A 17,035-nucleotide genomic window follows, 5' to 3' on the forward strand; every position below is an offset into this window, starting at 1 on the left:
CTAGGGACACGTTTTAATCAAATGGACCTGTAAGCTTCCACTTGGTTTCTATGCTCTGAGTTACAGGCCAACAATAAGGGCCAATGTGTTACTTTTTATCTGGGAACCCCCTCAGTGGTTCCCAAACCTTTTAGCTCAAGACCCAAAAGAGAAATTTTACATTCGCCCGGGACCCAAACTAGTGAGCAAACAGCAGAGCGGCTATTTTCACTTCATTCTTAAACATTTGTTTTCTAATTTATGGAATTTACTGAAATTACAAAAAAATTCCAGTAAACTCCAAAATGAAAAAGAAAGAAAACAAATGCAGGAAACAAAAAACAAAGGGACCCATAAAAATGTGTTTGCGACCCACAAATGGGTCCCAACCTAATGTTAGGGAAACAGTGCCCTAGAACCCACTCAAGGACCCCATGTTGAGAACCAACTACTATAAGAACTCACTGAGCTTGTGAAATAGTTTTTATTTTGGCATTTTATCAATTGGACTGGATGCTACACATACTGTATAATCACCTTGCTTTTGCATGTTGATGCTTTGTTTAGTTATAGGAAACTCAATAACAGTTCCCATACAGTGCTTCATTACTAATGTCTGTTAAACAACATTGCTTAAACAAAAACAATACTTTTCCTTTTGTTTTGTGACAATGTTCAAAAAACAGTAATATAACCCACAATGCTATATGTGCTTAATGCCAGCCTATACTAACACAGAATGCATGACATTGATAGTTCACTGGTACACAAGGAATATCATGGTTTCTGCTTCTGTGCGATTGATTAATGAGCTTGGCATGGCCATAATGCCAGACTATTGCATCATGCTAATCCGTATACTTACAGTGGGTTAAGCCTGATTCATCGAACGATTATATTGCACACCGTAAATAGCCGATCCACAAGTTCACAACGCATCGCACTGCGATGCATTGTGATCTTGTAGATCGTCTATTTTCGGCACAAGACACCGTCATACAACTGAGAATCAAGGAGGGAAAGGTCGGTAGGCCTATACAATCCAGCAGTGTATCCTAGGGATTGTGGACAGTATGCGGAGGGAGAACAGTTCATGATTGTGTTTTTTCATAACAATGATCTGAATTCATTATTATTGTCAACAGGCAGTCTCACTGGGGATACTAACATCATTTGTAAACAATAGCATGTGTGGATTATGGACATACTGTACATGTGTGAGTAGCTGAAAGTCAGTTATGGAAAAACACTGAAGCTAAATCTACAGAGAAGCTTCTTCTCATCATAATCTTTCATAGAATTGATCATCTCAACAGTACAGAACAAAACATATCCTGATGTCAAGTTCAATAGATGTCATGTGACATGTCAGAAGGGATAGGAGTTGCTTTACCTTAATCCATTTCTGTTTTTGACTCTGATAAACATTTCTGAGCTGGCAGATGATAGATATTAGCTGTTTGGTGACACCTCTTGTAGCTCCATGGTCATTACAGCGTCTGTCTATGGTCTGTTTGTACTGTGATTCCAGAAAGTCTGTTCGAAACAAAACCACAGAGGCAAGTTGTGGTGTAGAGCAGTGAATATTTTGTAAAGCAAAACAAATACTTTTTTGGTACAAAAACACATCTTCCAAGAGCCTGCGTCATTTTGTTATTGTGATACAAGTTCAAGATTATCTAAAAAACAACTAAACAACTGATCTAAAAAAGAAAGTTACACAGTATGACTTTAAGCTTTGCACGGCAAGTAAATGATTACACAACAACCCAATTCATCCTCTCTGTTTATGTAAATTGCTTGAACAAAAAAAAGAACATGTTCAATTCTGTCATATTTCAATCATTCAATCAAGACACTCTCTCACTCACACCAGAGATCAGCTCTGAGTTGTCATCTACATAGTTCGGCATTAATAAAATTGCACATTTCAAACCACAGGTTTCTTTTCTTCATACTATGTAAATAGACAAGAGTGGTGCATTTTATGGAATAGTGCTGTAGCCATAGCTCAAAGAATAACACCTTCCAAAGTTATGACAAAATACTGCAAGGAACATATTACATCATGTTGGGAATATTGAATGAAATTCCGCACACATTGTACACGCATTCATACAACCCTGTATAACAGATCAAATTAAAAATTCTCAAACAACTGTTTTTCAATAATTTACAATTTTGAAAAAAAAAAGAAGAAAAAAAAAAGAAAAAAAAATCACCAATGGACACTTCCTCATTTACACATAAATCTTAAATGCGTCATCAAAAGAACTTCTTTGCTGCTGCTTCTTGTTGACTTCTACAAAACAAAATAGTCATAATTAGAAAGAGGCATTAAAAACCTGAAAACAAACAGTCAGATAGTTAATTACATTATTTTGATTTCAGTATGGTCAAAGGAGATGCATAGTATACCAAAATAGGCATTTTAAATGTAATTTTAAATGACATATATCCTGCCTCGACGTGGAGCCAAAACAGAGTGTGGCAAATAATCACATCCATGGACACAAAACAGTGAAAGTCCTGGACTTGAATCTTTAAATTGATTTCACAAAGTAAGTGGGATCGTAGCGATATCCTGTGATATACAGCAGCGTTTTCCACCGTAGCCTCTGACTGCTACTGTGAAATGGCTTAAAGGACCAGTTCACCTCTGGGACAACCAGTTCTTATTTTATTGTTGTTTGGGACACGATCAACACAATCCTGAGTAATTTTTTGTGTTCAATCTGTGTTTTTAGATATTTTAGTATTTCAGCATGCTACAGCTGGTCATATGATGCATTTAGCAAAATGCATCATATGACCAGTTGTGACGACACCAGTTGTGTGTATTGCAAAAAAATAACTCAGGATTGTGTCCCCAAACAACAATAAAATAAGATCTGGTTGTCCCAGAAGTGAACTGGTCCTTTAAAAGAACTACAAGAAAAACTTTTAGGCTATTTTCACTATTTTCAACATTTTTGAATTTTTTTAAATATATAACATGATTACTAAAATAGGGACACCATGTTGGCACAATAATCTTATCTTAGTTGAATTTGAACCAATTGGCTCCTCATGGTTTCCCCTGACGGCCCACCAGGAGGCCCCATCCCCTACTTTGAAAGGTAACTCGAATGCTTGCCTTAAAACACGTGCCCTCATTTTTTTATTTTTTTTTGTTTTCTTTCGCCGACCACTCGGTGGGGCGGTTCTTGTATTATTGAATTTGTTTTACCGGGGATAAGGTTAAAATAACTTTAGGGTTAGGCATAATTTTACTGAGTTTAAGGTTAGGAATAAGGTTAGCTTTAGGCATAGTTCACTGAGGTTACAGTGCATTTGGGAATACCATTAGGTAAAGATCGCTCAGGGTTCGCCGGCATTACACCCAAGGCGACATTGTTTTGAGGCGAGCGTTCTGGTATTTTTTTGAAAACCACTGATGTAAAGCACAACCAGAAAGGGGAATTGCATTTTATTACATTGAGAGATTTATGCTTTATTTAATGGGGAGGTTGTGACACTGACTTCACTACTTTATCGGATACATTTTCAGGTACAAGAAATAAAGTTAACTTTGAAGGACAGTGACTTATCAGGCAGCTGCCTTCCATGTGAGACAGAGCAAATATTGTATCTCCTCCCTAACCTTTAACATGGATTCCATATCAATGAGAATGTTTGTCTGCTGTTGAAGAACTTGTCAAACGTGTATACAACCATCTACAGTAAGACACAGGTTTTCAAAGTCACTTTAAACTAGGAGTCCCTATTTTGTGCATGTCATAATTCTCAGATTTGTTTTTGTAAATATTATACAATCTGCTATTTTCGTTTTTTACAAAGCCATTTCGCAATATGGGGCCGCAGGCAGAGGCTATGGCTGATAGTTTGAAAACTTTCAGATCTCGATTTCTCACAAAAAAAAGAAGAAAACATTTCCCCATATAACCGAATACTTCAAGAATGATGCTTCAGTAACAATTTCAGCCATTTGAAAATAGCCGATCTACAAGCTCGCAATCGTGATGCACTGTGAGATTGTAGCTCTGCTATTTTCTAAAGATTTGTATAGCAAACCATATGTTAAACATTTGAAAATTGAAACGGGACATTCTGCATAATGAGTACTTTCTACTTTTGGTACTTAAAACCATTTTGATACCAATACTTTTGTACTGTTACTCGAGTAAACTTTGAATTCTGTACTTACTTGTAACAGAGTATTTCTGCATTACAGTATTGATACTGCAATTCTGCACATGTTTTACATGTAAAACATGCGAGTGCTTTTTCCACCACTGGACTCAGAATGGTATAGTAGGTGACAAAGAAGCATGTCTTACTTGTACATGACGTAGCAGAAGAACAGGACAGACTGGATGACCACGAAGACGACAAAGTGGACGGTGGACAAACAGGACGGCATCGGAGGAAACTCTGGACACTTCAGAACTTTCTCACCGGGGTTCTACATGTCAAACATAAGAGAATTCAAACTAAGATGACAGAAAGAAATCTTTTGTTCCACTTCATTCATTCATCATTCACATTCACAAATGTTTTTTCTACTACTCCTATAGATCTTTTCCCAAAATTCACACAAATCGCTGTACATTGTCATTATTCATGTGATAAACGTACAAAATGTTGAACCAATTTTTCATATTCCATTCTGATTGGCTATAACTGGCAATAACGTTGCAGGGGTATGTTGCAGAAACATGATTTTTTTTCCTTTCCACCAAATGATGTACAACTGGTTAAAATATATGTACAACTGCCTAAACCTCTGGCCATTGTAAACCAAAGTTTCTTGGATGGAGGCATGTGTGCTTTAAACTAATATCAAACTAGGATTAAACTCTTACCGGGTTGCTACGAATGGCCAGGTGCTCCACATCCTTCTTGACCAGATGAAGGTGCTCCTTAATGTCATTGAAGTGTTGAATGGTCTCATATGTTCCCAATCCCCCAGCAGTACCTTGTTGTTGAACCGAACTGATCTGCTTCAATGAATCATGGAAGGAGGTTCTGTGGACATAAACACAGTGATATGGCTGTCAGACCCACAAAGCGAAGCCAGGGAATAATGGATGTCATAAAAACACAGTAGAGCTGTGGCTGATAAATGAGCCATTATTTGACTTTTACCTTTTTCAGAAATAGCAGATATACAAGCTCACAGCACATCACAATGTAAGCCTGCAGATTCTCAATTTAAAAAAATAAAAGTTTGAATAAGTAAATTAAATAAAGTTCACAAATAAACTTCTGACCCTATCTCTAAGGGAGAGGACTTATATTTGTTTTCTTTTAAGTCAAACTATAAGCAACATGCTCATATAGAAAGTTATATCTCAAATCAGGTTGTTAAGTTCACTTCATAGTTACTTGTCAATAAACATAAACAGCAAAGTCCAAAAAGAGATCCATGCTGGATGACATTTTTGAAGTATCAAAACATCTAAAAAGTATTATTACTGACTGTCCTCTTAAAGCACAGTGTTGCAGTGTGGCAAAAAGCAATCAGAGAATGTTTTGCCTGCGTATGAAAGATGTATTTAAAGGCTAGAAATCTGATAAGGTTAAGGTGTCTCTTGTCACATGATTAGGGGCTAAATGGCAAACAAAATATAATGTGTCCTTTGAGAGGAAAGAAATCCCCTGAGGAAAGTAAGTGGGCATTTATAAAACCCTGGATATAATCTTAATGTAGTACACAGTGACCCAGTGGCAGTGGCAGATGTTCCTCCTTGGATACAACAAATTAGAAAGGCCAAGAAGAAGCCCTATCATTCATAAAATGATAAGTACTGTAGCTCTATATACCGAAAGCAATCAATGCTATTCGGAATAGGCTTGAACAAAGGCTTGTGTGTGTGTGTTATGACTTTGGAAGACACCTGTGTGGTATTGAGATTAAATATGATTTGAGGTATTAAACTTGTTTTTCTGGAATAGCATTGATCGTTTTCATTGCTGTGGCAAAAACAGATAGTTTGTGTGTGCGGGGTGGGGTTGTTACTTTAGCTGGATTATGACTTTGAAGACACCTGTGTGCTCTTGTGAGATTAAATATGATTTCAGGGATTTAACAGCAACTTGTTTTTCTGGAATATTGATCCGTTTTCATTCTTGTGGCAAAAACACAGCATAACAAAACAGCAACAATAACAATTGCATGTGTTACTTACCTTAGCTCATTCAGGTTTTTAAGGACCTCGTGCTGGGTGGAAATTACTGAGTTTAACTGTTGACTCCCAGCCTCCGGCTAAAATGATATGAACAACAAAGGGTCTGAATAGGAATAATGTAGAAATGAACGTTCTTTTGTTTGAGCAACTTATCAATAATAGACCAACTAAAGTAAAATTAAGCATCAGGTCTTGGTCCCAACATTGTTGTTTGGCAAACATAAGTAAAATGTGCTTTGCTAAATATTTGGCAAGCATATATAGCAATCATAATGTTATTCCTTAAAAATATATAGGCAGTGGCTCCTGAACCAGCAGGTTCATACTCATGATGCAGTGCGAGCTAACTTCAGGTAGAACCTATAACAAATTTGTTTTTTTTACAATAAGGGTTCATATTTTAGATTGTAATTAGAGAAAAGTGACTAAATAGGTATTTTTAGACACAATAAGGCGTCAATGTCTTTAATTCTATTTACAGTCGCCCCCATAATCACATCTGCCCATGAAGGATTGTGGTACATCTTGGGAATGGGCTTATTGTGTCCAAAAATACATATTTAGCCACTTGCATGCATGCCCCCAACCACTGAAATCAAAGTAATTAAAATCGCTAAAACGATAGAAAGCAGCAAATGAAAATATTTTAACACTATGTTTTTTTCTTTTCTCTATTACAATCTAAAATATGAACCCTTGTTGTAAAAAAACTAAGTTGTCCTTTAAATTTAAGTACGGATTTGTGGTGGTCAACATCTGGTTGGGTGGTTAGCAACTGACATTGTGTGACCTCAAATTCACAGATCTGGAGCTTGAATTGAATAACCAGTTCAGAAGCCACAACCGATTTTATATTATTTAACATTACACATGGTTGAAGTATAAAGTTACGTAGTCATTCTGTTTGCCCTACCTGTCCTGACTCAGTCTGTGAAGCCTTCTTGCCAATTTCGTCTGTGATCACTGAGACGTATCGGCGCTGTTCGTCCAAGATCATAGCGAGCTGACGGTGGAGCTGTTTGATCTCCAAATGGATCCGATTCTGGCCCTCAAACACCTGGCGAATCTCCCGGTCATTCACGGTCTCGTAAAGGTCTTCAACTGAAGTAGTAAATAATAACCATTAGCAAGAAACAACTTGCTTGTCTGAAACCAGTGTGACAGTTATCATCGTTACACACAGTAAGATCTGGACATGGTTCAAGGCAGGTGCTGAATATTTTTATATAAAGTATTATTTCCGCAAAACGTCACTGTTGCATCTCCAAGTTTCAAATTTGCATGCTTTTACGTAAAGTAAAGCCCTGCTCCATCATACGCACAAAATTAGCGAAAATAGCCGCTCTGCAAGCACACAACGCCTTGCGATGCGAGGCGTTGTGTGCTTGTAGATTGGCCATTTTCACTAGTTTAAAATGTTTTTTAAAATGATAAATACAAAACAAACGGCTTTGGACATACAAGATTTCCATCCGACAACAACACAATTTGCTTTTAACGTAGGGAAAACGAACCTGGTTCTCCCTGAACGTCTGGGTGCTCTTTCTGGAACTCCTCCTTCTTTTTGTCGAGCTCTTGCTGGAAATTCTCAAATTCCTCCTGGTACTTATCCTTCTCTTCTTTTGGCATCTCTGATTCAGATGGGGGCTTCAATGGAAGACAAAACAACCACTCTGAACTCACTAGAGGCCCTAGGCTATATTGTGCAAAAGCTCATAAAGACAGAAAGACAGACACACTAGAGGAAAAGAGTATATCTCACAACAAGTTCAATCACATTTTCATAATGGTAAAAGGATTAGAGAGTGGTAGTAAAATATAGTTACCAGTTCCTGGCCTGGCTCCGTTAGTCTGAATAATAAGAATGACAGGACATCATGGTCATCTGATGGAAAAAGTAATGCTTATATTAAATGTACCATACAAATGAATGCATTCAGTACAATGCATTTATATTGGAGTTTCAATGTCTGGATTACATAATAATATTTATTGTGACATCTGTCATGTTATAGAATAAGTAATATATTATTATACATCTAGTACAGCCCATCTATACTGTAGATAATTTAACCACTTGAACCCTTGTATCCCTATTATGGGGTGAACATTCAATGCAAATAGCAGATCTACAAGCTTGTTATGAGATTGTAGATTGGTTATGTTCGGGAAAGCAAAAATAATAGGAGGGGGCAATAGTATAGAGAGCTCTGGGGGAAGTAGAGTGTTTAAGTGGTTAAAAAGAGTTGGACACACATTTTCAAAAGTATATAGATATAAAGTATGGAAGGTTTTAAAGACAGATACATACCTGCTAAACCACCCGTGGCTGCTGAAATGCCAAAGAAGCCCTCCAAGGGAATGATCATGTTCTCTACCTTTGTGCAGAACTCATAGTCTTCTCTGTCTGGGGTAAAGCCATTGTTGATCATCACCTGAATAGCCAGAGTGGATCATGCAGCAGTTCAAACCAAAGCTGATCACTATTGTTTATGTAAGGAATAATACATGACGAGCTGTGCGGTTATAAAACTAAAAGAAGAAAAAATGCTAAATGCACTGCAGTGGGTTTGCTTCCGCAGAGATTATCTTTTCATATCAGCATAGCTCGAAGTTGATTATCTTACTTATACCATGGCCACTTAACAACTAATAATATAACTATGAGTAGCGTTTGATCTTATTTTGGGGCAATACGTTGCCTGGTTCCAGACCTGAATCGTTAGCCACACCCCTTTAAATTTATGTTTCGGCGATACGGGTCAGGGAGTGCTCTCATTGAGCACTCATCATTGGAAATCTGTCCGGCGAATCGGCGTCGCTTCAACTCGATGACGTCTGCTGGGCTTGTGAGCAGCGTGGGTGGGGTTTTCCCAGAACTCATGTGCGGTCCCGCGGCGCCGCCGGACCGTACCGCGCATTCCCAAACATAAACATTGCGTCGCCCGCCGTGGTAACATGCGATCGTATCGATCTCCCTTTGAAACATCAGTAGCAGACATGTTTTGCTGTGTTTGATTACTAGTTTGTAGCGCTCCTATTCTGCCTGTTTCTTTGGTTAACAAGTAGCAAGCAACAGGCTAGCCTAGCCACTAGCCAGCCACATAACAACACTACGTCATTGCTACTGTTGTGATTGGTCAGGTGGTGAACCAATCGCAAAAGACTGCCTCTTTGGCAACACCCATCCCAGAAACGGCTGCGGATGAAAGCACGTTCAGACTGAATAATGGAGTGAAACGAAATGTCAATTCAGGCTGAGTGTCAGGAGTGAAACGAAATGTCAATTCAGGCTGAGTGTCGGCTAGGCAATACGCTCTTTGGATAGAAACTTTACATTGGCACGATCTTTGTAAAGCTTTGGATAAACGTTATTTATTGCAGGAACCTTCAGATATGATACTATCACCATACTTGAGTGCCAAATCGTACCTCTAAATGCATATCACAAATCAATTGAACAAATCAAATTCAAGTTCCACTTGTGTGGGGTCTCCAAAATCAGCAGGGATCATCCTGCATGAAGGAGCATAGCAAATTCCATGACAATCCAGACATTAGTTTTCAAGATTGTTTTGAGATTGTTTTCCTTTTAGTGGAAGCTAAACTAAATGTATACTTGGTTGTATGACGGTGTCAAAAGACCCACAAGCTCACAATGCGACCATAGACTGTAAAAAATATGAACGGCGAGAAGCCATTGGTTTCTATGCTGCGAAGATGACCCTTGTACGGGTGCCGCCATCATTGTAGAAATCAATGTTCATTGGTAGAAATGGTACCATCTCGAATGCTATTGGCTGCCAACGGTCAAGTTGGCAGCCAATAGCAGGGAAGCACACAAAGAAGAATCATCACAAGCCTATGATCACAAGCCCCTCCAACAGCATACCCTGCTTTAACATCAAATATAACATAAATTGGACCATATTTTCACAAAACGTATATCATTGTGATTGAAACTTTAAACTAGCGACAGTAACCATAAAGTATTTATGACAATGTTTACTAAGGTAAGAAAATCAAATGTAAAAGTTCAGGGGAAATTAAAGGAATCCTATGAGAACATGTTGCTTCTGGTACCAGAACAGCACAACTAGCAGCCAATCATAGGAACTTTTAGTTCCGTGTTTGCTTCATTTTAAATCCAGACAACTGGCCCCCTGAATGCGTCACATTGTGAACTTTTTAGGTGCACAGCACTGTTGAACAATGATCAAAGCTCTACTATCAAAATCAAGCTTAAATGTAAGACAAAAACAAATCTAAGGCTCAGATTCTCCTACCGTCAAGGTCTTTTTGTAGTATGTGATTTTGGCTCTGACAGGGTACGGTTTGTTTCGGAAGTCTCTTAAGCATGTTCCCAGAGCTTGTGTTGTGCCATCGCTGAAATGTAAAAAAAAAAAAAAAAAAAACAACAACAGGACAATCAGTATTTGCAACTATACACATACTAAATATCCACTTAAGACTGCTACAATCTTCAGGTGGGCTTATGAAATGAATGAATAACATTTAATATAATTTTGCACACTGGAATGACAGAGAAAGGCGATTTAATGCTTCAATGGCTCAAGGGAGATTAGTAGAGGTAGAGGATTATTTACCCTCCAACCAAATTATAATAAACATTTCCTAATCTGCTTTAAATTGTTAAACTTGAGAGTTGGCTATGATGTCAAGAGTCAAACAAGTAAATGTTTACTTACTTTGGGTGATCATAAACAAGTTGGCCATTGTTTCCAACAACAATTATAGCTGGGTTATTTTTCTGGAAATAAGTGGAGAAAACAAAAGTTAATTTGAATTCATATCATTACATACACGCACATGTCATGCAATAGTCAACAAATGTTTGTTTTCCCCCTGAGTTAATTAAAGTAAAGTGAGCCGTTTTCTTTCTTTTTTTGCCATAATTGGATGTATAAATTCAAATAAACTGGACAGTGACAGACGCTGACAGACACGAGGAGCAGAGATAGTTTACCGTTTCCATAGCGTAAGAGAGAAGAGAGAGAGAGAGAGAGAGAGAGAGAGAGAGAGAGAGAGAGAGAGAGAGAGAGAGAGAGAGAAATGCAAGTTTCTCAATGTTTGGCATTATTCTGCTTTGTTGGAGTAGCTCTTTAAACTGGTGTTTTAATCCACTTTCAGACATGCAATGTATCATGGACATTTTCCAGACTTGGGGCTGTATGTATGTATGAACACAATATTACGACTCAATGAATTCAGATTCAACGTGTGGGCGTGTTGATGGCGCATCTATTGTCGACGAGTGGAGCCTCCCCTCCTCCTGGGGTGTTTGACGATAGATACAATAGTTCACTGAAATCCATTCAGAATTTTTATTAGTGTTTGACTCGCAAATATTCACCGATTGAATTTCCATGAAATGGCTCGGTGACACAAAACATGAACGTCTCTTTAGTAATTGTAGACTATGAGGCCGGGCCGCGAGCTACACATGCACTTGTCTGTACATAAAGACCAATGTTATTCTTGCTTGGCGGACGGACAGCTCGTTTTCATGAAAAGTAGGTTGTAGCGTAGCTTGTTGACATACATTAGGCCTACTATGGAAGGCCTAATTTGTTTTGTTTTGTATGGGAGACAGCATGTCAAACAGTCTGTGGAAGGAAGTGCATTTGATTTCTCACATGATCTGCCTCACGCCGTTCGAACATTCTACTGTTGCATGCTACATATGTGAACGGTCAACACCGGACTATGTCCCGACTCCCCCCCCTGATTCCCCGGAGCATTTTCAAGTGTTCGTACTGTATGAGAGAGTATCTATAAACATGGCAAAGTTTCATCCAAACTCTGCCATTGTTTGGTTGTTTACATCTGTGCGCATTGTTCCCATCGGTAGCTGTATGCACTCGATTGGTTAAATGTTTGATAGCTTCTGCAACGTTTTGCTTGCGATTGAACATGTAGAATCACTTGCGACGCAATGAGACGACATGCACCGACCTACACAGGGCAACTCAAACCGCTGCGACGGTCTCTGCAACCGTATTATCGCGCCGCATTGTCCTTTCATGTTTTTGTTAGGGTACCTACCCTAGGCTAGGGGACACCAAGGGGAGAACATGCAAACTCTGAGTCTGCACAGAAAGGCCCTTTCACCAACCCCACCTAGGGTATGGGCAATGATGACACGGAGGAGAGAACACGCCCCCACCCAGGACCTTCTAGCTGTGGGGCGACAGCGCTACCGACTGCACAACCGTGCCACCAGAGCTCTACAACTTAATTCAACTTAAAACAATCGCAAAATCTTGATAAATGGAGTAGACAAACCTTCCCATCATTGTCAAAGGAGTCAAAGAAGATTCCCAGTCCATTCCAATTGTCAGCAGCTCCGTAGACTGGACCATCAAGGCCTTGTACAGTTGTGAACCAAACACCCTGTTAGATAAGAATACAAATGAGCGTTAACTGCTAGATAGATTTATGGGTGTTGTATGTGCTTAATCACCGATGGAATCGGTGACTTTTGACCATTATATCAAGAGGCATTGCTTTATTCCTGCCAACACACATCAGTAATATAGTTGTATCAACAAGATGTCTGTGTACAGACAGAGATTGGCCCAGTACCTTATCTTCCTATTATTATGTCAAAATCACAAACAATGTCAAGGACAAAATAGAGAACAAGTGGGCTACTACTATTTATGAAACTTGACTATTTTTCATCTTATCTTTGTTTTGTAAAAAGGTAGGTGTAATAAGCTATGGCTTCAGCCTATACCCTTTTGGTCAGATATGTGGTTATTTTTTCTTTATAGATTAGTTGTCTTTGTATTACCTATGAGATGTATGTATTATACCACAAAAAAATATTATACCACTGAAATTAACTAAAACTGAACTAAGCCCCTTTATTGAATTTAGATGTCACCAGACATTATCTGTAGTATCAGTATTTAATTTGTCACTAGGGACGGAGTCACGGGACGATATGAAAATGTCATGTCACGATTATTGTGACCAAAGAAATGGCGATTTACGATATTATCGCTATAATCAAAATATCCCAAACATTATCCTGGGACGGAGAATTATCCCAAAAATAGCAGATCTACAAGCTCACATAGAGTCGCAACACGAGACATTGTGAGCTTATAGATTGGCTATTTTTAGCAAAGAGATTTGGTTGAGAGTGGAGAAAAAAAGACTGTATCAAGAATGTTATTTCCAGGTCCGTTTTACCAATTATAGAGGGTTTAAATGGTACCGGATATGCAGCTCGACAAATAAAAGCTCATAAAATATCAGATATACAAGGTCACAGCGCAGCACTTGCTGCCGCGCTATGAGCTTGTATATCTAATATTTTTGAATAGCCAAAGCATAAAATGATGGTTAAAGTGGTAAAGATAACGTGACACAGACACGTCCCAGGCCTAACTTCTCTGCAGGAATCCACTTACCAGACCATCCGCTCCCATTCTGCCTCTGCCAGACACACGGAAGGTCACCTCAGCCTCCCAGTGTTCAAAGCTGACAGGGTTTTTTGTCCACACGGAGCCCTTCTGACTCCTGAGGGAAGGTGTGATGCGCACCTGGTCTGCACTGGGAATGGCATCTGGGAGCAGAGGTGGAAAAAAGTACTCACATTTAGGCCTGTCACAATTATGACATAATCGTCATAATGTCTGCTTTTATGTTTTGCTGTATACCAAATCGCCCTTCGGGGACAAACAAATAAATGAACTTGAACTTAATCGCTATTATTTTGTCATAATCGTCATAATAATAATGTTGAAAAAATATTTTCAAACATTTTCAAAAATAGTGGAAATAGCAGATCTACGAGCTCAGAACGCGTCCTGATGCGATGCGTTGTGAGCTTGTGGATCAGCTATTTCCACTACCAACGTTCTTTTTTAAGTATAAGGTTGTCAAATGTGTCAGTCAAATGTGTCAGTAAAGTCAAAATCAACACAGTCACAGAAGAATGTTTAGTCAGTCTCCATGAAATGTCAATCATTAATTTAAAATCAGTCTACTTTCAGAATTTTGAGTTACATTTGCTATTAAGTAGCCCACTAGAATTCTGGTCAATGGCTTACACTGTAGTACCAGTCTTCATAAAGCTAGTCTGTTAAGCATGCAAGGTCTCTGCCTGGTTACCAGCCTTTTATAGGATAGTTTAAATGGTGCCATGTAATTTTTCCGACCACCTAATTCTCCGACCACCTAAAGTAAACCTAACCTTAACCCTAACCTTAAAACTAACGCTGGTGAATGCTAACCTGGTGAAATGCTAACCTGCCGACGCTGGTGAATACTAACCTGCCGACACTGGTGAATGCTAACCTGGTGAATGTTAACCTGGTCGGACCAACAGGAGGTCGAACCAATGCTCAGTCCCGATTTAAATAGTAGTGACTGAGAAAAAGCAGTATTTAACAGGAAATCAATATAATGACAATCTTGGAATTTTAACCTATGGCCAGTGAAAAGCAATTCTGCTTAGGTCTGCATGAGGCTGACCTAACCACCTGATAACATTTAACACAGAATCAGGGTGCACAGAATTTGCAGTTGTATCACCTGCCAGTTACACCGATTTATGAATTATTAGTGTGGTTGCAGGGGTTGACACTAAGGTCTCAGAGGCACTTGCCCGTCGGGCAAGTACAGGTCATGTTCTACTTGCCCAAAGGTCATGGCCCACTTGCCCGAAAAGTAAATCATCCATTATAAAATGATAAATAGAATTTGAATTACCGTTCAGTTAAAAAAATAATGTTTTACTTTCTGGAGCTATGTATGCCAAATATTAACATAGCTATGAATATGACTATGGGTTATATTTGTATCACTCTGGCCAGATTCAGGTCTTTAGACAGATTTTGTTGTGTTTATCCACCTGTTTCCGCAAGAATTTACTGTAGCATTATTTGCGGGACACTTCCGGTTAACAGCAGACATACAAGCTCACGTCGCGTCGCAGATGCAACCGTTGTGAGCTTGTAGATCACTCTCGGCTGCGGCGCCAGAAGCTGCCTGCACATTCTGCGCAATGCACAATGGGATGTTGGAAAGTTGTGGATAGACGGTCAAGTACTTGCCCGGTCAGGCAACCTGAAAGCAAACTCCACCAGCCTGGAAGTTTCATTTACCTGCCAGGGGCAGGTGGGCAACCTTTAGTGTCAATGCCTGCGTTGCTTTTAACTCACATCATTGAATGACAGACAGATAGAATACAGTACTAGAATACAGTACTATGCACAAGATATCATCAGAAAAACAGTCGTAAAACACAATGCAAAATAAATGGTATTTACAATAGAAAGGATGGGCAAGGAAGGATTGTTTTCATTTACCAGTTTCGAGTAGCATCCGCCTCTAAGTGGCTTTTCAGTGCCGTTACTTTTAAAGGAAGGTAGGGGTTTACCCTCCTTTAAGGCCTTTGGTAGGTCGTTCCACATTTTAGCGGCATAGCAGGAGAACGCATTTGTGCCAAATCTGGGTTGGACGTGATCTGTGGAGCTGCCTCTGGTGTTGTAATTGTGCCTTATTGTGGACATCCTTGACCATTTGGAATATGTTATATAGATAGATATGTTATGTAGCCTAGTTTAATTTATATAATGTATTTGTGAATTACTTTTCTCCATTGACTTTAATACAAATTTTTACTTTTCCCAAATATGGAGATGACATCATAGATGTCTGACATCATAGACCACATGAGACTGACACAGTCATGTCCATATATGGGCATTCCAAGATATGGGCTTAATATTGATGACATAAGGGATCTCCATACATGGGCAAACGGGACATGGACTGACACAGAGATCTCCATATATGGCCATGCATTTATAAGTGAATTCATTTGCAAGACCACACTTGCAATTTCCAATTGCATCTTTCTAATTTCTAAAAGCACTGATATTTCCACAGGAATGGCTAACTGCCAAAACAAGTTATAGCATGCATCCCAGATACTGTAGATACAGTTCATTCAGAATACGATACCTGCAGGCTATCTCTTTGTTACTCATCTAAATACAATCTTACAGTAATTAGTGTATATGCCAGCAGTTCTCTTCTCTGTAATTACCATAGGGTAATTACCTATCTGAGCACCATTCAGAGCAGCTGGCAATGCATCAACAAGGCAACTTCTGGAAAGCTCATGGAGAGACCTACTAGGCTACTTCAGTTTAAAGTTAACGATACCCCATGGTGATGGTCAATGACAGTAATGCACGTCATAAATTAAGCTATATTTCCTATCATATAGCGGTATAGCCTACTCTACGTTACGACAGCTGCTGTCCATTGTGACAACATGATGTCAGTCAACTTACTTCCAGTGTGTATCCAAAAGGGAATGCTGCCGTCAGCCTGGGACAGGTGCGGTCCTTTGAAGCTGTATTTGTATTCAAACCGGCGGTGAGGCACTTCGTCCCCCGCCGTCGAGGCACCCGCGGTGACAATGTCATCTGCATGACAATGAAATATTAACACTGTGGATAAAGTCAATAGCCATATACACGGGTTTGCAGCCTGGCGCTCTCCTATGGACACCGCCATGTTTCGGTGTATCACTGCTGACGTAGCGCTGAATGGTCGCGCATGACGGGATGCCTGTAGGGCCAACAGGGCGCTTTCTCATTGGACGACAGTTTTAGTTTGACACGGTGTGGATGACAGTGGAGACATGGATCAATTCACTTAGAAACTGTTGCATATCCGGTTCTAGTACTGATGCGGAAACGTCCTGTGCGTGTGTGTATTTTGTTGCGCACGTTACCGGATACAGTAGGCGGCATTTTAGACCGGATGTGAGCACCGAGCAGTAAATGGAAACCAGGCTTTTTCATAGGGCTTTCCAC

General features: G+C 39.3%; 1 protein-coding gene across 1 annotated transcript; it reads right to left on the reverse strand.

Moving 5' to 3' along the window:
- Positions 1-1,752: 1,752 nt before the first annotated feature.
- lman1 (lectin, mannose-binding, 1) lies at positions 1,753-16,745 on the reverse strand. The gene is made up of 13 exons (XM_080742500.1): positions 16,508-16,745; positions 13,613-13,767; positions 12,477-12,584; positions 10,880-10,941; positions 10,457-10,556; positions 8,482-8,605; positions 7,997-8,055; positions 7,685-7,817; positions 7,084-7,271; positions 6,171-6,247; positions 4,845-5,007; positions 4,320-4,444; positions 1,753-2,281 (listed from the first exon to the last, which is right to left on the reverse strand). The coding sequence occupies exons 1-13, from the start codon at positions 16,731-16,733 to the stop codon at positions 2,245-2,247; spliced, it is 1,557 nt and encodes a 518-aa protein (XP_080598626.1). The 5' UTR covers positions 16,734-16,745; the 3' UTR covers positions 1,753-2,244.
- Between the last annotated feature and the right edge of the window lie 290 nt (positions 16,746-17,035).

Source organism: Nannobrachium achirus, assembly GCF_963921795.1.
Source record: "Nannobrachium achirus genome assembly, chromosome: 15".
Taxonomy (NCBI): Eukaryota; Metazoa; Chordata; class Actinopteri; order Myctophiformes; family Myctophidae; genus Nannobrachium; species Nannobrachium achirus.

What these genes read in the sequence shown, in the direction of transcription:
- lman1 (XM_080742500.1), bottom strand. Translation starts at nt 16,733, where the DNA reads ATGGCGGTGTCCATAGGAGAGCGCCAGGCTGCAAACCCGTGTATATGG. An exon ending in GAATGGGAGCGGATGGTCTG is followed by an intron (nt 12,585 to 13,612) that starts GTAAGTGGATTC and finishes CTTATCTAACAG; the next exon opens with GGTGTTTGGTTCACAACTGT. An exon ending in AGACGTTCAGGGAGAACCAG is followed by an intron (nt 7,272 to 7,684) that starts GTTCGTTTTCCC and finishes TTACTACTTCAG; the next exon opens with TTGAAGACCTTTACGAGACC.